Below are 22,792 nucleotides of genomic sequence, written 5' to 3' on the forward strand. Positions count from 1 at the left end.
CTCGCCAGAACCTGTGAGCTATTAGGGCTGGGGTGATGAAGCCATCCACCCATAGCCGGCCATTCCATTATCTGCTCGTGAGTCTTCTTTCCCTCCTCTAAGAAGTCACGAAGCATTATATATAACCTCAAAATCCACTTAAAATTAATCAAAATCGGCCCACTGGACGTTGAAATATGGTCACGCCCAAAACCACTCCAACATTATCCAAATCGGCCAAGCAGTTGCTGAAATATAGGCGATTACCCTAACCCTAATTAATGCTAATTAAGCCAATTTAAAAAACGTAAAAATGTAAAACTTTGGGGTACTCAACATTTCCAGGTTCACAATAGGGCTCTATAGGCTAGCAAGTAGACCATGAGGAGGTGCCTCTGTTATACCTGGGGCTGGCTAAGAGGCCGAGGCTACAGTCAGACACCATTGTAATCTATAGTTCTGGAGTCCCTTTGAACAGTGCCTGGATCTGCTCCAAAGTCTTGCCTTTTGTCTCAGGGACGAAGATTATGGTGAAGACGACGTTAAGCGCACAGAGCCCAGAAAAAAGCCAGAAGGTCCCCGCATTGGTTAGGAATGCCTACAAGACATTAGGATGGAAAATTGTTACATTGGTTAGGAATGCCTAGAAGACATTTGGATGGAACATTGTTACCTTGAACAATCCCCAAAACACTTCACATCAATAGCAGTATAAAACCCATAGAAACTGATTGTGTACAAACACTAATTAACTATTAACTAACAGTAACACGAAGAGCTCTCTTTCAGAAAAAGCTCTTTTCATTATCACTAATATGTTTAAATGTGGAATAAAACAGTTTAGAAAATGTTATTTTAACTTAGCGACTAAGCTGAAAATATGCAAACCCATAGCCACAAATGACTTCCTCTCACATAGCAAAGGCCTCTCGCTGCCACCTCAATCTCCTTTTCTCCCTCCCTTCTCTGACAGGATGTTCCGTAGCACCACTCACCATGAGGCTCTGGAAGGTCTTGGTGATGATGAACGCGGAGCCCCAGTTGGTGAGGACACAGGCGGCACTGGCAAATCCCCGGACATGAGTGGGAAAAATCTCGGACATCACCAGCCAGGGGATGGGGCCCCAACCCAGGGCAAATCCTAAACACACACACACAATTTCAAACCAGTGGCGATAACCCCCTCCTCCTCGTAGTAAAAACACAAGTGGAGGTACTACCGATACAGATGTCAATATCAACGCACCGGTGATGAAGAGCCCCATACTAGCGAGTGCGAGCCAGGCCAGGTCAGCCTGAGGCTCCAGGGAAAAGGGATCCAACACTAAGCTGGGCGGCACGGTGGAGTTACTAGGATTCTGGCTGGACATGTAGAAGTAGACTCCAAAGACAGCTGTGCTGATACACATGGACACTCCTTGGTGGAGAAGGGGAGAGAGAGAGACATGTCAGTCAGATTTGAATAGGACCAAGGGTCAAGCACAAGACTATGTAGGAAATAGGATCCATTTTGGAATCTGATGTCAAGCTCCCCCCTCTGACTTACTGGTGCTGACTTGCCACAAAGGACTCTTTTCACTGACTCACCATGCCTTCTAATCAGTTCACCACAGCGGTCTGGCTAGCCATTTATTTCAAAATCTTAGAAACTTTGTCAACACATATATGTGTATCATTTTTGCAAACAATAAGCACCTGAGAGGACGAGTAGAACCTTCCTTCCGGCCCGGTCCATGACCAACGCTGCTACCGCTGTGAAAACCACCTGGATCGCAGCCACGATCACTGTAGCGACGTCACCGTTCTGGAACATGAAACAGGACCTCTCTTTTAATACATACAACTGCACTGACATATCCCTAGTCATACAAAGTACTCTCCATTGACAAACAAACACAAAACAAGGGTTTCCGAGGAAGCATTTACAAAAATGACAAAGAATCACTCACTAAAGTCATTGTTTTACTCATCACAGCCGTCAAAATACACAGAAGTTAGTTAGCCTAACTAGAGAACTACTCTTTACCTTCAAACGGGCCTCCTCAAATATGGTTTCGGCATAGAACATGATGGCGTTGATTCCCGTCAGCTGCTGGAAGAGCATCAACATGACGCCCACTCCCAGGGGCTTGTAAACCCCAGGGTCCTTCAGGTCAGCCAGCCGTAAACCAGCCCCCTGGTTAACACAAATGTCAGACACCTTTTTCCAGCATAGATGACTTCTTTTCCTGCTACGACTGATGGATAGACGATCCACTTACTTAGACAAATGTACTTGCTGTAAGTCGCTTTGGATAAACGCGCCTGGTGAATGCCCCAAAAACATAAATGTAACATTCATCACCAAACAGCATCCTGCAGTGAGTCCCATTAACAGGGATCAGATGTGTCAGCATTCCACTTTGTTCGCCGACAACATGATTATCCTTACTTTATACACAGAGTTGTGGGACAACTGTTCCTTCTTATTAAGTTTGTCTATGTCCTGCTTCTAACCTGAATGTACTCAAACAGGGCTAGCCTAAGAGTGGTCTAGCTATTTTTACTGCTTTTTAATATGATTAGGTGTAACACACGAGACGTGCGACGCCCTTACCCTATCTGAACATGACCTTACAGTCCATCTCTTATAAGGGACAGCAGCATCTGTCTGTAGTCTTAGCCCGTCTTAGATCCCTGAGGTCATCTCACCTGCTCGTCAGAAGTGTCCTCGATGCGGGCGCACTCCCACTCGGCGGGGGCGTCTGGTCCTCTCAGGAAGCGCAGCGCCTCCTCCGCCTCCCGCCTCTTCCCCTGGGACAGCAGGAACCTGGGGGTCTCCGGCATGAAGCACATGAACACCATCATAAGGGCCGGGGGGAGCGAGCAGCAGATGGCCAGCCAGCGCCAGTCCAGATACAGCCCTGGGGGGGTGGAGGGGGGATAGGGAGGGCGGGGGGGGGGAGCAGAGTAGGAAAAAGTAGGGAGAATATTAAAGCCTCTTTCACACATACGAGGCTTCCCAGTAGATTCGATGGAATTTCCCGTGCGGCTTAAGTGTGAACGAGACTGACCAGGGAAATTCAACCAGGCAATTACCCGGGTCGGGACCATGTATGATTCCATATCAATGGAATTTACAGGGAAGCCTCAGGTGTGAATGGAAGCCTGAACATTCCCTGGTCCGTCTCCAGAATCGCGGTCCATGTCGGAATCAAACAAAACGCCAAATAGTCCATTCAGGGCCCTGTATGCATCAATGCGCTGAACAAGACAGGATTGCTTAATTTTTCGCTTGGCAGAGCCACTCAGTTGTCGCCTGTCCATTTTGATTTCTTAGTTGATAGTTTGGCGTCACTGCGTCATCGCGCACCTGTCTGTGATTGGGGGGGGGGGGGGGGGGGGGGGCACTTGTCTGTGACTGGGGGTGGGGCACTCGCAATTATTTATCTTATTATTTATATGATAGCCTAAATATAACCGTTAGTTTTGTACCTGTGTGGATGTCTTCCAGTAAATATAGCCTATATTTTAAAAATGTGCCCAAAATATTTTAAAGGTCTATTCATTGTCCGAATAATTTGGTGCCCCCCCATTGGCTGGTGCCCCAGGGCATTCACCCGATGCAATATATGGATAATCCGGGCTTGTACATGTGGGAAAACGGTTTATGTCGGCATTTCCCGGGACATGCCAGCATGAACCGTTGGCTTGGTACATGCTAGCATGTCCCGGGACATGCCGGCATGTACCAAGTCGACGGTTTATGCTAGCATGTCCCGGGAAATGCCGACATAAACCGTCAGGATGGTTAATGTGGGAAATACATTCTTACTTTTAACACCATGGACAGCGCCATGGACAGCGCCACTATGCAGCGCCAGCAGAACGGACGGGATTTGCTTCACACTGTATTTATTTAAATAGCCTACGACTTAAGCAGCCTATATTACATCAATAAAAACACATGTCTAGCCTACATGCAGTGAACTCTAAAAGTAGGACCAACACATTTGTAAATGGGGAATGCAGAGTCTACTTACCAACGACATAATCTTGTGAGAGGCGACATGTTGGCTGCTCTCCGTGTCAGATGAATCTTCTCGACGTCTGACCATCATTATCAAAGCTAATATCTCCTCATATCCTTCTCAGTATCATACATGTTCTTTGCAATGGTGGAAATAAATAAAAAGAAAGAATCAAGCTCAACAGCTCAACTGTGTGTCAACAAGTTCCCGAAATGCGCTCCTCTCACTTTGATGCACGCACGCCTAAAGGCTTCCTGTGGCGCGGGAGCGGAGCACTGGCCTTGTTTGGTGAACATTACGGTCTAACCTTTAAGCAACAGTTGAAAATAAACACAATAAACAATGTATTGTTTAAGGGGGGGGGGGGGGGGGAATCAGAATCGAGTATTTTAGAGAGCCGTGTCATAGCCTAAAAAATAAAGAGAGCATTACAGCAGTGGCGGGCGGTGCATTTCACACCTAGGCCTTCAGTGATGTCCGACACATTCCTACCTGAATTATTCTACCTCTTAATACCATCGTTATGACGCCATGGCTCTAGAAACTAGACAGAAACACAATATAACCGGGCGTTGCATCACCTTAACATAGTCAGACAAGTACAACAGAGTTATATTAATATTTCCGAAGCATTTTTAATCAATAAATCCGCATTTACAATGAAGAGTGTTAAACTAACATCTTTAAGATCGCTACATTACCCACGTCTGTCGTCTCGTCCACCATAATAGCGACAAAGGGTGCCTTTTTAATCTCCATTTTGATCTCTTCTTCCATCACTTCAGCAATAGCAAAAATCAGGTCGTTTTGTATTTTGCCTGACGTCCCAGTAAACACTTTGTTTGTGGACAGGTGGTAATGTAAATCTGGGTTGTTTTCAGCCAGAAAAGAAAGAAGCTCAACGTAGTTTCCTCTGTTTGTGGACTTGGCGCTTTCATTGTGTCCCCTAAATGAAAGTTATTGTTTACCCAAAAACAGGACACAATCGATCAGTATTATCGATCAGTCAACGAAAGCTTTCGTTGTGAGGCTCCGTTTCCCTGCGCACTTTCAAAAGTTTCACATCTACCGGCATAGTTCCGCATCTCAATAGTGAATATCAATAGTGCGTATCAATAGTGCGTAGCAATAGTGCGTATCCAATCAAAAGACGTGCTGGGTGCTGACATCATTGAGCCTTACAGCAGGCGCCGTTGTTGCTTTTGCTCGCATCTACGTAGGTTTACTAGGTACGCCACAGGTTTTCTCGTTCCAATGTTAAATTACAGGTCGAATCCGCAGCACCGTTTAATGTGAAGGCGGGCAGATTTTTAAGCCCCCTAGCAACACATTTTGATTGGATAAAAGCTCTAACATAAAGGCCAGCCCTCCAAATCTCAATCGGAGACTGGAAGCAGCGCAACCAAGAGGAAAGCTATGAAATGAAGAGAATAGACTATGGGGAATCATTAATACATATTTGTGGAAAATATATATTAAAATAAAATGTATATTCTGATGATGTTTAGGCCAGCAGAGAAGGCCTTGCTGGCCCTGACGGCACACCACTGCATTACAGTGATCTCGGAATCCATGACATAACCTGCCCATAACATTAACTGTTTTAAGCAGAATAAACACATAATAATATTTGACAAAGATTTATCCCATTAGAAAAACGACTATTCGATTTTTTTACATTTGTATTAAAAATGAAATAGGCTCATTGCTTAAGATATGGAATGGAGGGCTATTATTGTGTGTGGTACAGTAGCCTATTACTTATGCCATTACAGGAACTGACACCTAAAGTGCATACAGGATAGAACACAACTACAAAATAACAAAGAAGGAATGTTTTAATAAACAAAACTTTAACAGGATATTTTTAACAAGCACATTTTAAACATGTGAACTAGGGCTACTTTTGAAATGCATATTGACTAATTAAATTAATGAAACAATAAGGAGCTTAATATATAAATACTGGGCCTGTATAATTCAAAGAGTAGGCCACTGAATTAACTGAATGTGAGAAGTAATTAACAGACAATTTATCCTCAATAAATGCAATCTAATGGGATAAATGCTTGTCAAATATTATTATGTGTTTATTCTGCTCAAAACAGTTGATAGGGCAGGTTATGGCATGGATTCCGAGATCACTGTAATGCTCTCTTTATTTTTTAGGCTATGACACGGCTCTCTAAAATACTCGATTCTGATTGGACAATCGCTCGTTCTACCGGTGAGTTATTTCTTCTTTGGCCCGATGAGCCCGGGCGAGCTGAAAAAACTGTGTCGTATTCTACCACCGCCCCCCCCCCCCCCCCCCCAACTCATAGCCCCCCCAACTCATCAACTGTTGGGTTAGACCGTAATGTTCACAAAACAAGGCCAGTGCTCCGCTCCCGCGCCACAGGAAGCCTTTAGGCGTGCGTGCATCAAAGTGAGAGGAGCGCATTTCGGGAACTTGTTGACACACAGTTGAGCTGTTGAGCTTGATTCTTTCTTTTTATTTATTTCCACCATTGCAAAGAACATGTATGATACTGAGAAGGATATGAGGAGATATTAGCTTTGATAATGATGGTCAGACTTCGAGAAGATTCATCTGACACAGAGAGCAGCCACCATGTCGCCTCTCAAAAGATTATGTCGTTGGTAAGTAGACTCTGCATTCCCCATTTACAAATGTGTTGGTCCTACTTTTAGAGAAGGACCAGAGACAGACATATGTTTTGATTGATGTAATATAGACTGCTTTAGTGGTAGGCTATTTAGTTAAATACAGTGTGATAGTACAGCGGCTAAGCTCTCATATTATGAGGAATTGTGCACTTTTTGAAGAACGCATGACATTTCTACCATAGTTAGTACATACCATAAGGTTTATTTTCAGATGTGGAGGGAAGTCAGATTTGACCCCAGAGGCCCGGGAGAGGTCAAATTCAAGATGGCCGCCAGGCCACTGTGTCTAATGTTCAAACACGCTTAATTTTAGAACCAAACAGAGTAGAAAAACACTTTAGGTGTCCTTTCCAACTAAGTTAGGGATGCCCATTCATTTGGTGATGCTTTTGAGATTGCCAGAATTCAAGAAAATGCATTTAGGTCAAGGTCTATGTAAAACTTTACCTCAGAAAACACAATTAGTTGTTCTCTTTTATTTATGAACTCTGTATTTATGAAAAAAATACTTTTTTATTGCCCTGCATTATTCCGTTATTAGTTATTATTTACTGGGATGTGTGGTTATTTTATTTATTCCTGCTAAGCACAGCGTTATCAGCAGATGGCCCTCTAGGGCACCAGTAGCTAACGACAGAGAGCACTTCTGACGAAATATCAACAGGTAAATATAACAAGTAAACTGACTTACTATGAACAGACAATATTAGTACACTTGAGTAAAGCCTTAGTTCCTAACTGTAACATGCAAAGACATTGAATTTGATTATAGCCGGGAATGAGTTTGCTAGCTAGCTATGGCAGCGCTGATCAAAATAATTCTGCTAGATAAACTAGTGTAGGTCTGTTATTAGTCTTTTTATTACTGGTTTCAAAGCAAGTTTCAGAATAAGAGTCATAGTACCGAAATGTTGTAGTAAATACATTTTTGATTGGACAACACCTGTCACGCAAACACTTCCAAAGAACAAGTTGCCACTGTTCAGTAGGCCACCTGTCAAGATAAGGTCAAAAGACAAGGGACAACTTGCAGTACTGAAGAGTGACTGTGGTCTCTTTTCAAGGCTGTACATCTCCTGTCAAACACGAGATGGAGACATCCAACATTTCTTCTCCCATGAAAACCAGGCAGCCCCACCAGCTCTGTCAACTGGAGGAAAACTTTGGATTGGGGTTAAAGCAGATCTACTTCGCTGCCTGGAGACAGATCTGCTCGAAGACAATAGTGTGCCTGTGGCTGATGCAGAAATTCTCGATGGTGCAGCTGTGGTTCAAATGCTAACCTAAATCCTAGCACATCAAGAACATTTCAAGAGTATGGAGAAACAGTTCCAAAATACATCTCTGCTCAACTTCAGAAAAACACCCAAGTCAACCTTGTCTGGGATGTATACCTACCTGCCAGCCTGAAAGCCTCGACCAGACAGAAGAGGGGAAAGGGCAGCAGGAAAAGGGTGGCTCCTCCTACTGTGATGCCTAAGAACTGGAAGGACTTCCTTCGATGCGATGAGAACAAAACCGAGTTGTTTTCTTTCCTGTCACGCAAAGCTGTTCATCTACCTCTAGCACAGGGCAAGGAACTGTATGCAACAGATGGAACTGGAGTCTTCTGCTCTCCTGCTGAGTCATGCTTGGCCTGCCTTGCCCCATGTTCGCAAGACGAGGACGACACTCGTCTACTTCTGCATGTGGCAGATGCTGTGCAGAAAGGTTGTAAGAAGGTGACCATACGTACCGTTGATACTGATGTGGTGGTACTGGCTGTGGCTTCATTCAGCAAAATAGCTCCTGATGAGCTGTGGGTTGCCTTTGGTGTCGGGTCAAGCTTACGGTACATAGCTGTTCACCAAATGGTTGCCACAATGAATCCTACACAGTGCCAGACTCTAACAGTCTTTCACGCTTTCACTGGGTGTGACACTGTCTCTGCATTCGCTGGCCGAGGAAAGAAGACTGCCTGGGAGACTCGGAAGTCTTTCCCAGAGGTCAATGATGCTTTCCATGAACTCCTGTGCATGCCTAGTGAGGTCAGTGAAGAATCAAAGTTACTGCTAGAACGATTTGTGGTGCTGATGTATGACCGAACCAGTGAGAGCACGGAGGTGAATGATGCCAGGAAACAGCTCTTCACACAGAAGTCCAGAACTTTAGAGAACATTCTTCATCAGCCCTCAAAGAGCACTCCAAGCGCACTTGCTACCAGGCCAACTGTTGGAACCAGGTACTGGTCCTGGATCCAGAGATGCCAGAGCCATCTGACTGGGGCTGGACAAAGGAAAGAACTGGGTGGCAGCCGCTCTGGACCACTCTCCCTGAAGCATCAAAATTGTGCCATGAATTAATCCGCTGTCGCTGTGAGAAAGGGTGCACTGGATGGTGCAAGTGTGCCAAAGTTGCACTTAAGTGCACTGATCTGTGCTTTTGTTCCCCTCATGTCTTCCCTTATATCCCCTTATGTCCTCCCTTATATCCCCTCATGTCCTCCCTTATATCCCCTCATGTCTTCCCTTGTCTTTATATCCCCTCATATCCCCTCATGTCCTCCCTTGTATCCCCTTGTGTCCTCCCTTATATCCCCTCATATCCCCTCATGTCCTCCCTTATATCCCATCATGTCCTCCCTTATATCCCCTCATGTCTTCCCTTATATCCCCTCATGTCCTCCCTTATATCCCCTTGTGTCCTCCCTTATATCCCCTCATGTCCTCCCTTATATCCCCTCATGTCTTCCCTTATATCCCCTCATGTCTTCCCTTGTCTTTCATCGGTTTGTCGTTAGTTTGTTAGTTGTGTGTACTTTGAGTTCTGTGTACAATTTTGTTTTGGAAATGAAGCACCTTTTTGCATCCTTTGCCTGTCTATGTCTGCATAGTGTGTACTACTCCTCTACACTAACCATAAGAATAGTGTCAAAATGGAATCAAAGTTTCATGTAATCATGTAATTTCAATGTAATTTGACCTTGACTTTGACCTAATTGCATTTTCTTGAATTCTGGCATTATCAAAAGTATCACCAAATGAATGGGCATCCCTAACTTAGTTGGAAAGGACACCTAAAGTGTTTTTCTACTCTGTTTGGTTCCAAAATTAAGCGTGTTTTAACATTAGACACGGTGGACTGGCGGCCATCTTGAATTTGACCTCTCCCGGGCCTCTGGGGTCAAATCTGACTTCCCTCCACATCTGAAAATAAACCTTACTACTATGGTACTAACTATGGTAGAAATGTCATGCTTTCTTCAAAAAGTGCACAATTATTGTGCTAAGCCGCTCTACTATGAAGCAAATCCCGTCCGTTCTGCTGGCGCTGCATAGTGGCTTTGTCACAGCTGAGCTTCCTGGCTCAAGCCGTGTCTTTTAGAACACAGGGATAGGTTCTAACGCACATTTTTATTGATAGCACTCCACACGATTTACTTTGTAGCTTAGAATTGTATTTCATTTTCTCTATTCATCCAATACAAAGCGTCTTCTGTAAAGCACAATGCTATCAAACGTTCCATACAGTGTGTGTGGTTAAAAACCATACGGCTACCCTGTGCCTAACATTTCCTTGCCTGGCTCACTGCCCACTCTTTTAACCAGACAGATACCAGTTCCAATCAGCTGGCTAGAGAATGGGCGTGGCAACCAACACAGGGCACCCCCCACAGTGCAGATCAAACCACCCCATGAACCACGCCTGTCACCAAATTAACTATACACAAACAAAACAGAAATGCAAGCAAAGACAAAACCCAGGCCAAACTTCTAAATTCAAAAAACAAGGAAAATGGCTCCAACAGGCGCTGTCCATGGCGCTGTCAATGGTGCTAAAAGTAAGAATGTATTTCCCACATGAACCCTCCTGACGGTTTATGTCTGCATTTCCCGGGACATGCCAGCATAAACCGTCGACTTGGCACATGCCGGCATGTCCCGGGACATGCTAGCATGTACCAAGCCAACGATTCATGCTGGCATGTCCCGGGAAATGCCGACATAAACCGTTTTCCCACATGTACCGTAACATATATATATATATATATACATATATATATATTTGGTACAATGGGGAAAATAAGTATTGAACACATCAATATTTTGTCCAGTAAATGTATTTCCAATGAGCCTATTCAAGTGAAATTTGCACCAGACTTAGACCAAATCTAAACATTAAAGTCCATATGTAAATAAAGTTGTGTGTAATAAAGTGGAATGGAAAAAAGTATTGAACACACTAAGGCCCAATCCCGATTCCCTTTTCTACCCCTATGGCTCGTTTTTGAGTGTGACTCGATTTCGAGCCAAGGCCTTCGAACAGAGCCACAAGCCGTCGGGATTGAAATCTACCCCTATGAAATGGGACAACCCTTCAAGACTGATACGTCATCAGTAGTATCGTAGAAAAGCATTGACGCTCGCGACTCATTCACAACTTCACTTTTACGCTATCAATCGATCAAACAAGTCATCAAATAAAAAAGAACAATGCTTCATTATCAGACCATGACAGAATAACGGCGCTCTAATCTGTATGAAACCTGTGCTCCTACCCTGCCAGTCTGCACTGATTTAGGACAACAGTGCAACAACTTCGCAGCTGAACTTTAGTTAAATTTACGGCGTCATATACCATCAATGGGAAACATGGAAAAATGCATGACTTACAGATTGAATTTTATGACGTTCCGAAATCCGAAGTGACAGGAACGCTGGAGAAACAGCCGCTGTCCACTGCATTAATTAACTACATGTCCTTGATGAGTCTCCCACTCACTGCCCTCCATCAAAAATGGCACATCCAGAGCCCCGCGGTGGCGTAGCGGTCTAAGCACTAGCCACTAGTGCAAGCTGCCCACCGGGGACTGGGATCGAATCCCGGTCTCGCCAGACCCGGATATGGCCGAGGCACACAGGGAGTGGCATATTGAGCGGCCGCTCCAGAGGGCGGTATAGGACTATTTCCGGACAAGGATCCGTCGCGCAACAGCGCCCCCGTCTGGTGCTGGAGTAACGGTGCTGGGCTCGAGGAGCCAGTCAGCTAGTCTGCCTGGCGATCTCCTCTGGGGCTGCCGGCCACGGGGTCGCGCGGCGGATCCTACGCAATAGGCAGGGGATAATTGGATGCTAGGTTGGGTTCAATTGGATACCAAATTGGGTGAAAAAGGGATAAAATCTGAAAAACAAATTGATAAAAAAAAATGGCACATCCATCGATAATATTACAATAACAACTGCTCAGATTAGATTGCGAGTTGTTTTGGTATAATAAGTGCCGCAATACAGATAGAGTCATATACCACCAAGGGGGGGGGGGTGGGGAATTCGCGCCTATCATGCACATATCAGCCTGTGGATAGATAACTTTACATTAAATATGTCTACCATCATCCGCTGTCAAACTTATTTATTTCTAAATAAACATCTCTGTAATCGCGCACCGATGTATTTCTATGGGGAAGGCTGTGCTTGACGATTCCATTGGACTGACGCCGGGCAGAGGAACAGGGACTGTCACCCTGTGACAAACGCGCAGATATGAGTGCTCCGGTGTCCTGCTTTGATAGTCTAATGGAAGTGATCAGGTAGGCTACCAGTCCTCTACTGCTAAACCCGAGCGCGCTGGACTGTGGAACTTTCTATGTTAAGCATAGGCACCTCGGCATAACAGCGATTATTTTGTTATGCTTGTTGTAAAGAAAAGGTCTATAATGCATTGAAATGACATTAGTACATCAGACATTAGACATGGAAATATGTCAAATGCGCGACTGTCCACAAATCAGCCTGTAATGTTAGACACAGCACCTCGACATAAAAGCGATTTTTTTGGTTATGCTTGCTATAAAGAAAAGGTCTATAATGCATTGTAATGACATGCATTATAGACAAAATGCAAATCCCCTGTCATATCTGAACTGATACTGGACAACAACCTGGACATACTTCTCCTCACTGAAACCTGGCAACAACCCTCGGACTACTACTCACTCAACCAGGCCACCCCCCCTAATTACACCTACATCGCTAAACCCCGCCTCTCCAAGCGAGGGGGTGGTCTCGCTGCTCTCCACAAACTCACCCTAACTGTCACTGTACTGGACCTCAACCTCCCACCCATGTCATCCTTCGAATACCTCGCCTTTTCACTCCCCAACTCCATAACTGCACTCTTACTCTACCGCCCACCGAAGCCACACCCCTCTTTTCTGTCTGATCTCTCGGAACTCCTCACCATTGCCTCTTCCCTTTCTACCCGTCTCTTACTCACCGGTGACTTTAATATCCATGTCGACCAACCCAACTCCAACCTCACCTCTGATTTCCTCTCTCTCCTTGATTGTTTCCACCTCACCCAGCACATCAACTTCCCCACCCATGTAAAAGGCCACACACTCGACCTTGTCTGCTCTGCCTCCCTACCCATATCCAACCCCCACCCTTTTCCTTTCCCACTCTCTGATCACCACTGCATCCTCTTCTCTGCCCCCCTGCCCCTACCGCGCCACCCCATCAAACGCACCATCTCTTTCCGTAACATAAAATCTGTCAACCCACTCACTCTATCCCAGTCCATATCTTCTGCCCTCCCCACTGACTCCACTCCCACCAACCCGGAAGACTATGCCACCATGCTCAACTCCATTCTCTCTGACTCCCTTGACTCACTGGCCCCCTTGAAAACCATCACTGTCTCCTTCACCACCTCCTCCCCCTGGTACACCCCTGAACTACGCACCATGAAACTGACTGGCCGCCAACTAGAACGACTACACAATAGAACCCACCTCACTGTCCATGCCGAAGTCTACAAGCAACATATCTCCTCCTACCGTGACGCACTCCAAGCTGCCAAATCTGCCTACTACTCCACCCTCATCAACACCTCCAATCGAAACCCCCGCACCCTCTTCTCCACTGTCAAGACACTACTCCAACCCCCGGACAACAACACAACTTCCTCCCCTGATCTCTGCAACTCCTTTCTCCACGCCTTCAACAGCAAGATCTCCCACATCAATAGCTCACTGACTGCCTCCATCTCCAACTCCACCACCCCCGCCCCCCCTGCTGTCATCTTCCCCCCTCCTGATTACCCTCTCCCTACTCCTCTCACTACTTTCTCCCCTGTTGACTCCTCCCTCATCACTACTATCATCACCGCCTCCAAAACAACCACCTGCTCCCTCGACCCCCTCCCTACCACCCTGACCAAGGCCTGCCTCCCTGCCCTCATCCCCCACCTCACTGCCCTCTTCAATCAGTCACTATCCCAAGGCCACGTTCCCTCAAGCTACAAACTTGCCGCTGTCACCCCCATTCTCAAAAAGCCCACTCTTGACCCAGCCAATCTCTCCAACTACCGCCCCATCTCCAACCTACCATTCCTTTCCAAAACCCTAGAGCGCGCTGTCGCTGCCCAACTTCACTCCCACTTCCAATCCAACAAACTGTATGAACCCCTTCAATCTGGCTTCCGCCCACATCACAGCACTGGTCAAAGTAATCAACGATCTCCTCACCTCTGCAGACTCAGGTGCCCTCAACATCCTAGTTCTACTAGACCTGAGCGCAGCCTTCGACACAGTGTCCCACTCCATCCTCCTTCAAAGGCTGCGCCAACTGGGTGTTGAGGGCACCGCCCTGGACTGGCTCACCTCCTACCTCACCAACAGACAACAGTTCATCTCCCTCTCCGGTCACACCTCCTCCTCCTCCTCTGTCACACAGGGGGTCCCACAAGGCTCAGTCCTCGGCCCCCTGCTCTTCCTCTGCTACACACTCCCCCTCGGTCACATCATCCGCCAATTCAACCTGGACTTCCACTGCTACGCCGATGACACCCAGATCTACATCACCACAAACTCCACCCAGAACCCACCCCTCACTCACATCGAAAACTGCATTTCAGCAATAAAAACCTGGCTCATACACAACGTCCTCAAACTCAACAGTGAAAAGACCGAAGTCATCCTCATCGGCACCAAATCCATCCTCAATAAAACCGGACCCATCACACTCACCATTGACGACCCTACCATCACCCCTTCCCCCCTGGCTCGCAACCTCGGCTTCATTCTGGACCCCACCCTCTCATTCGATCCCCACGTCAGTTCTATTGTCAAGACATCCTACTTCCACCTCCGAAACATTGCAAAAATCAGACACTGCCTCCCCCCCCCCGCTGCTGAATCCCTCATCCACGCCTTCATCTCCTCCCGCCTTGACTACTGCAACTCCCTACTCACCGGCATCACCTCCCGCTCCCTCCATAGACTCCAGATGGTCCAAAACTCTGCTGCACGCCTCCTCTCAAACACCCGCTCCCGTGACCACATCACTCCTGTCCTCCACTCTCTCCACTGGCTCCCCATCAAAGAACGTATACAATTCAAAGTCCTCATCCTCACATACAAAGCCCTCCATAGCCTGGCCCCCCCTTACCTGACTGACCTCCTTCTCCCCCACCGCCCTACCCGTACCCTCCGATCCTCATCCATTGTTCCCCTCACTGTCCCACCCTCAAAACTCAAAGGCTTCGGTCACCGTGCCTTTTCACGAGCTGCACCCCGCCTTAATTTTTAATTAATTTTGCCATTTAGCAGACGCTTTTATCCAAAGCGACTTACAATTACGAATTACAGGGACATTCCCCCTGGAGTAACTGAGGGCTAAGTGCCTTACCCAAGGGCACACTAGTAGTGGTGTGGCTTCAGGCGGGATTTGAACTCACAACCTTCCGATCACAAGTCCAACTCACTATCCACTAGACCACCACTACCCCACCTAACCCTAAACCTAACCCGCCTCTGGAACTCTCTCCCTCAACCACTCAGAGACTGACCCTCACTCGTCACTTTTAAATCCCACCTCAAAACCTACCTGTTCTCCCATGCCTACAGCCTCCCCCGCCTACAGCCTCCCCTACCGCTAGCCATCTCCCCCATCCCGGCCGAAGTCGCCTTGGGGAGGGCAAGGTCACACATCTGCCATGTCTCCGCCGCCGACTGTCACTTCCACGATTTTTTCACACGCTGTCACACGTCACACGCTGCCGGTATCCAATCGTAAATCATCCAATCCCCGTTCTCTACAGACGACGCGAAATGATAAGGTGTCTCTCACCGAGTGCTGAGAGCGGGATGATTCAAACAAACCAGGAAGTGGATTATTCCGTCCGTTCGTGTTTGTGCCGCAGGTCGCGTCTGCTGTCTGCGTCTCGGTAAATGTTTTAGCCTACTCGGACCGCGAAGAGCTGGATGAAACGTAATGATTCCTTTGGATACAATGCCCCGTAAGGATACAGTTGGATACAAGGCCGTTGGGAATGTCATACGCTTGCACCGGAGCTGGGGAGAGAGCAGGAGCTGCTCATCTAAAGCAGCGCGGGTAACCCGACACCACTAAGCCTATCGGAGTTTGTGAACTGGACACTCCCAAGTTAACGCTGGTTGCATATTTGAGTTGATTTTTTGAGAGTTCTTTGTTTATTCGTGACAATACAGTGCACCTGAATTGCAACACATGTCCTTTGTGTACTAATTTTCGTCTGTTGTGCAAAATGCTATAATATTACAATAACCTATTCACATGTGTATAACAAAAAAGGGTTCATGTTTTGATGCATGTAGCGCTTGTAAAGGTTTAACTTGACTCAAGACTGACTAAAACAACCCCACACTAACTAAAATTGTCAGGCCTCGCCCTGACTGGCACCCCGGACAACCAAGTCAACGAGGAAAACCGTTACAACACGGCTAATGCGCATTGCAAGTTGCGGAGATATATGGTTATAGAAATGACGTTGTTTTATTGATTAAAAAAGGGTAAAACTGGAAAGAGAAAATAGAAAACTCACATTAATCCCAAACAATTTAACAAACTTCAGTTAACGTAATGTGGAGTCCGTTCATTGATCGATGCACCCGTTCAGCGCTGGACATAATGGCATAGCGCGCATGCGAATCATGTTATATTATTATATATTATATAGCTCGCATCTAATCGTATCGGATGAGAAATAGACATTAAATGGCATATATAGGCCGCTACACAACAGTAATCACCGCGACAAACAGCTATATTAGATTTGGGGAAAAAAAATATGATTTAAAAAAGAAAAAAAAATATTATATTTTAATATGGTGACCGGAATATATCACGTTTGTCCGGTAAATCGAAATCTTCCCGGACACGATGTCCGGCGGCAATTTTTTCTAACGGAAAACCTGGCATGCGTGTTGATCTGTATAAGAGCGGACCAATCTGGTTTCTGACCAATCAACTACCACGTCTGTTGCTTCTAGGGCTGTCCCAAACGACTATTTCTAGCGATTATTTTTTCGATTAGTCGATTACTCTAACGACTAATTTAACGATTAGTCTAACGATTTTTTTTTACTGTTCGATTAATGTATCACTTAATTTCCCCCAAAATAATGGCTGTATTGTCTCTCTATGTTTAACAGTGTCTTTATAAAGCACTCTGGGTAATAGCTGCTGCTCTTATAAAACAAAGCAGCGTGTGACATGCACATTACTCAGACGGCCGCCCCTTTAAATGATCAGCTGATGTATGGGGGCTGTCTGTGGGCCCGCAATTAAACACTCACACCTTTAATTCGGCGACCTGCTACTACTACTACTGTAACTGCCTCTGTCAAACAGCCCCAGACACAGGGCAGACTCACTGCTATGTTTAGCCAACTTGAATACCAACATGGCCATCAGGGTTTTTCCTGGCTCAAAATGAGGCGGAGGTGGTACCAGTGGTGTTTGACATCGGGGGGGCCCATGAAGCAGGGCTGTCTGGGGGTCCTTAAACATCAAACACTTAATTTCTTGCATTCTGGTGAATTGATATGCACCAATTTGTGCCCTTTCTACATCAATTTATGGTGGAAATGTCATTATTTACAGTATATCTCAAAAGTGAGTACACCCTTTAGATTTTTGCTAATATTCTGTTATATCCTTTCAGGGGATAACACTATCCTACGGAAACTTTGATATAACTTAAAGTAGTCAGTGTGCTGCTTGAATAACAGTATAGATTTATTGTCCTTTGAAAATTACTCAGTACACAGCTGTTAATGTCTAAACAGCTGGCAACAAAAGTGAGTACACCCCATAGTGAACATGTCCTAATTGTGCCCAATGATGTTGTTTTCCCGCCCTGGTGTCATGTGACTCGTTAGTGTTACAAGGATTCAGGTGTAAATGATAAGCAGGGCTGTTAAATTTGGTGTTTTGGGCACAATTCTCTCTGAATGCTGGACAACATGGCACCTCATGGCAAGGAACTCTCTGAGCGGCTGAAAAAAAGGATTATTGCGCTTCACAAAGATGGCCTTGGCTATAAGAAGATTGCCAACACCCTGAACATGAGTTGCAGCACAGTGGCTAAGATCATACAGCGGTTTTCCAGGACAGGTTCCACTCGGAACAGGCCTCGCCATGGTCGACCAAATAAGTTGAGTCCACGTGCTCAGCGTCATATCCAGAGGTTGGTTTCCAAAAATAGACGTGCGAGTGCTTCCAGCATTGCTGCAGAGGTTGCAGAAGTGGGATGTCAGCCTGTCAGTGCCCAGACCATACGCCGCACACTGCATCAAATCGGTTTGTATGGCCGTCGCCCCAGACAGAAGCCTCTTCTGAAACCGATGCATAAGAAAGCCCGCAAACAGTTTGCTGAAGACAATGAATCCAAGAACATGAGTTACTGGAACCATGTCCTGTGGTCTGATGAGACCAAAATAAACCTATTTGGGTCAGATGGTGTCCGGCGTGTGTGGCGGCACCCTGGTGAGGAGTACCAAGACAATGTGTTTTGCCTAGTCAAGCATGGTGGTGGCAGCATCGTGGTCTGGGGCTGCATGAGTGCTGCCGGCACTCTGGGGAGCTGCATTTCATTGAGGGACACATGAATTCCAATATATACTGTGACATCCTGCAGCAGAGCATGATCCCCTCTCTTCGGAAACTGGGCCGTAGGGCAGTTTTCCAACATGATAATGACCCTAAACACACCTCCAAGATGACAACGGCCTTGCTGAAGAAGCTGAAGGTTAAGGTGATGGACTGGCCAAGTATGTCTCCAGACCTAAACCCAATTGAGCACATGTGGGGCATCCTCAAGAGGAAGGTGGAGGAGTGCAAGGTGTCCAACATCCGTGGGCTCCGTGATGTCGTCATGGAGGAGTGGAAGAAGATTCCAGAAGCAACCTGTACAGCTCTGGTGAATACCATGCCCAGGAGGGTTAAAGCAGTGCTAGATAACAATGGTGGTCACACAAAATATTTATACTTTGGGCACAATTTAGACATGTTCACTATGGGGTGTACTCACTTTTGTTGCCAGCTGTTTAGACATTAACAGCTGTGTACTGAGTAATTTTCAATGGACAATAAATATATACTGTTATTCAAGCAGCACACTGACTACTTTAAGTTATATCAAAGTTTCATTAAGATAGTGTTATCCCCTGAAAGGATATGGCAGAATATTTGCAAAAATCTAAAGGGTGTACTCACTTTTGAGATATACTGTATGTAAAGGAAAACACAATATTCAGGCACCAGATGACCAATCAAAATATAATATAATATAATGCAATATAAGGCTCTCAGGCATTCTGTACTTTCAAATATGTATTCTCCTCGAGCAGTCAACATACTATCAGCTATTTCGCTAGCAAAAACGAAACCTAACTTATTTGCAAAACAGCGCCCCCGCCACCACGTCGGCGCAGTGCCGCAATTGCAGTTAGAAATGCTGCTATGTTATGATTAGCTAAATTGATGCTAACGTAGCATGCGAGCTACGAGCTAGATAACGTAGGTGATATCACCACAATGACAATAGGCTACCGTAGCTAGCCAGCTACATAGCTAACGTTACTAACACCAGAAGACAAGACATAAAACTGTGGTGAGCTACATTGCTTGTGTAACATTAGCTAGTAGCCTCCTCCATGTTTCCACTGGTCGCAGCCATGTTGTTTATTTGCGACGCACCGACGCACATTACGCAAGTCGACGTCGTCCCAGCCCTAGTTGCTTCGATTGCGTGCTTTGATTGCTTTGCTGACGTATGTTACTTCGTTTACATGAAGGGCTGTGAGAATGCAAATCAGAGAAATAATTCATGCAACAATGTTGCGAACTCATCCACTTGCTGGCATTATCCGTAAGTGGAAGCAACATCACTCCACCATCAACAGGCCACGCACAGGAGCTCCTCAAAAGATTTCTGATCAGGGAGTCAGAAGGATATTTAGAAGAGTAGCCAAAGAGCCAAGGACCACTAGGAAAGAGCTCCAGAAAGACTTGAAGGCAGCAGGTACAACTGTGACAGAAAGGACAGTAGGCAATGCACTCCACTGCCATGGCCTCTGTGCACACTCAGCCTGAAAGACTCCACTACTGAAAAAAGACATGTTGAAGCTCGTTTAAGGTTTGCCAAACAACATTTGGACAAGCCAGTGAACTACTCTGGTCAGGTGAGACCAACATTTTACTTTTTGGCTGTCACACAACAAGAAATGGCACTGCACATCACCCGAATAACACTATACCAACAGTGAAGTTTGGAGGTGGAAGTATCATGGTGTGGGGCTGTTTCTCCTGTGGTACTGGCAGACTTCATATCATTGAAGGAACAATGAATGGAGCCATGTACAGAGAGATTCTTGAGATTAACCTGCTGCCATCCACCAGGATGCTGAGGATGAGACGTGGGTGACCCAAAGCAGCAAAGGAAACTCGCAATTGGTTTCAGAGAAAGAAAATCAACTTGTTGGAATGGCCCAGTCAATCACCTGACTCAAACCCAATTGAACATTTGTGGAAGCATCTGAAGATCCAGATTCACAAGAGGGCCCCCCGCCATCTTCAAGATTTAAAGACAATCTGTGGAGGAATGGGCCAAAATCACACCTGAATACTGCAGGCGATTAGTTACTTCATACAGAAAGCGCCTTGAAGCTGTCATTACAAACAAAGGCTTCTCCACTTGAAGTATTGAATTCATTTCAGTTAGTGTGTTCAATACTTTTTTCCTGTTTCATTCCACTTTATTACACATAACTTTATTTACATATGGACTTTAATGTTTAGATTTTTTGTCTGGATTGTTTGAGTTAATACCAAAGTCTGGTGCAAATTTCACTTGAATAGGCTCATTGGAAATACATTTACTGGACAAAATGTTGATGTGTTCAATACTTATTTCCCCCACTGTATATGGCAGTCTCACTCGCCTGTCTTGTTCCAGTTCTGCATCCAGATGGATGCATGATTCAAGTAGATCCCGCAACCCGGCAATGCCGACATGCGTGAAAGGGAGCAACACCATAATTGTTGGGCATTTCGTTCAAGTGTCAATGGTGAAAATGCCCGGTTGACATAGCTTGCTATTTCATGGAAATTACAGGGAACTATGTGTGAAAGACAACAGAAACACAATGGTGCAAAAAGCAACCTCTCTGCTTTACAGCATTCCCTGGTCAATGTATGGCCATTCGCTGCATCATAATCATAAGACTACCTAGCCTCCAACAGTACTATAGCCTCTATTGAGCAAAGTTAATGGAGAGGCACGTGTGGCATGCTGGTAACTCAATCAGACACAGCAGTGGTTCAGCACAAATGAGACAGTTGTCTCGGTTAGGAGGGCGGAGTTCTGATCATGCCCGGTGATGATCGATTCACATCACATGATCACACCATATCAGGATAGGAAAACTCAATAACTCTGGACCTTGTCTTTGATCGTGTTGGGCCGAGATCCAAACTCTGAATCAGTAAACCGTACAGGCAACTGAAGAGACTGCTTCTACCACTTGACTGTGATGTAATGGCTGTTGTCATAAAGTTGTGTTGTGTAGTGCTCAAAAACCCCTCAATGAGTAACCCATGAAATTCCATTTCATAAAGTTACATCATTAAAGCATAAAGCGACACTCAAAATAAAATAAAAGTGTTAACAAACTGACGGCCGCTATACGTTACCTGCTATATATGCTCCCATGATTCCTGTGACCACCATGAGTTGAACACAGGAGCCTATTGTCCCACGGACTCTCTCATGTGCCATCTCTGCGATATATAGCTAAGAAAAATAGGATTGAGAGGGCCAAACAGCCAACAGTCACAAAGACAGCCAGGAGGACAGCATTGACCCATATTGGGGCTAAACATTTGATGTTTGATTTGATTTGATGCACGGGAGGACACTGCGACATCTTGACCCGAGGATGTCTAACACAACAGTACTCACTGGAACCACAAGAGATGTGACGCCACTCGCCAGGCCAGTGAGTACCCTCCCGATGTACAGCATCCACACATTCTGAGCAGCAATGATGATAGTGAAACCGACGATGAAAGGTATAGAGCAGAACATGAGACTCAGCTTCCTCCCGGCCTTATCTACCAGCCAACCACCCAGCAGACCTCCCGCCGCCGCTCCTATGGTTACAATAGACTGCAAAACAAAAAAGACCAAGAAACAAAGTTACATTTCGGAGAAAGGCCGACACTATAAATCAATGTCTTCAATAAACCGTGGTAGCAAGAATAAAATCATACCCCAAACCATGAGGCCTGGTCAGGGTCCAGTCGTATCCGTGGGTCAGAGATTTTGCTGAGCTCTGGGATGGCAGGAGAACTGTACCCCAACACAAAGCCGAAACTCAAGGGACCTAAAACAGCTGCGAATGTAGCCAGATACAATTTCCCATTCTTCACTTTACTGTTGAAAGACAGAGAGACAGGGTTAACAAAACTCTATCTTTACCTATACGTCAGTGTCAACAACAGTGAAACACAGTATTTCAAAGCAGAAAGAGAACACACCACAAATGGGAGGCAGACTAGAAAATGGAACTTTCATTCCAGTGATGTATCTGGAAGAATAAACATTAACAATAAGATAGAAGGCTACATATGGGTAAATTAATGAAATTATTAGTGTTGAAACTTCTCTTAATAATTAGTGTAACACTTCTCTTGCACAATACACATCATACTTACTAATAAACACAAACTTACTCAAGGTATGAGTCCTGCTCAGACCTCACTCCCGTGTCTTCCTCTCCATCTTCCGGATCAAGCAATCGTCTAGTCTCATTTTGGATATCCATGTTC

General features: G+C 45.6%; 1 protein-coding gene across 1 annotated transcript; it reads right to left on the reverse strand.

The window, feature by feature from the left end:
• Nucleotides 1–430: 430 nt before the first annotated feature.
• slc2a8 (solute carrier family 2 member 8) lies at nt 431–22,788 on the reverse strand (the record flags this gene model as incomplete). Its single annotated transcript, XM_080532571.1, has 10 exons — nt 431–577; nt 975–1,120; nt 1,226–1,396; nt 1,675–1,783; nt 2,006–2,155; nt 2,671–2,882; nt 21,656–21,755; nt 21,924–22,130; nt 22,235–22,397; nt 22,697–22,788. The coding sequence occupies 10 exons, from the start codon at nt 22,786–22,788 to the stop codon at nt 431–433; spliced, it is 1,497 nt and encodes a 498-aa protein (XP_080388697.1).
• Nucleotides 22,789–22,792: the final 4 nt, after the last annotated feature.

The sequence above is a fragment of the Nansenia antarctica genome (assembly GCF_963989245.1).
Source record: "Nansenia antarctica genome assembly, chromosome: 5".
NCBI lineage: Eukaryota > Metazoa > Chordata > Actinopteri > Argentiniformes > Microstomatidae > Nansenia > Nansenia antarctica.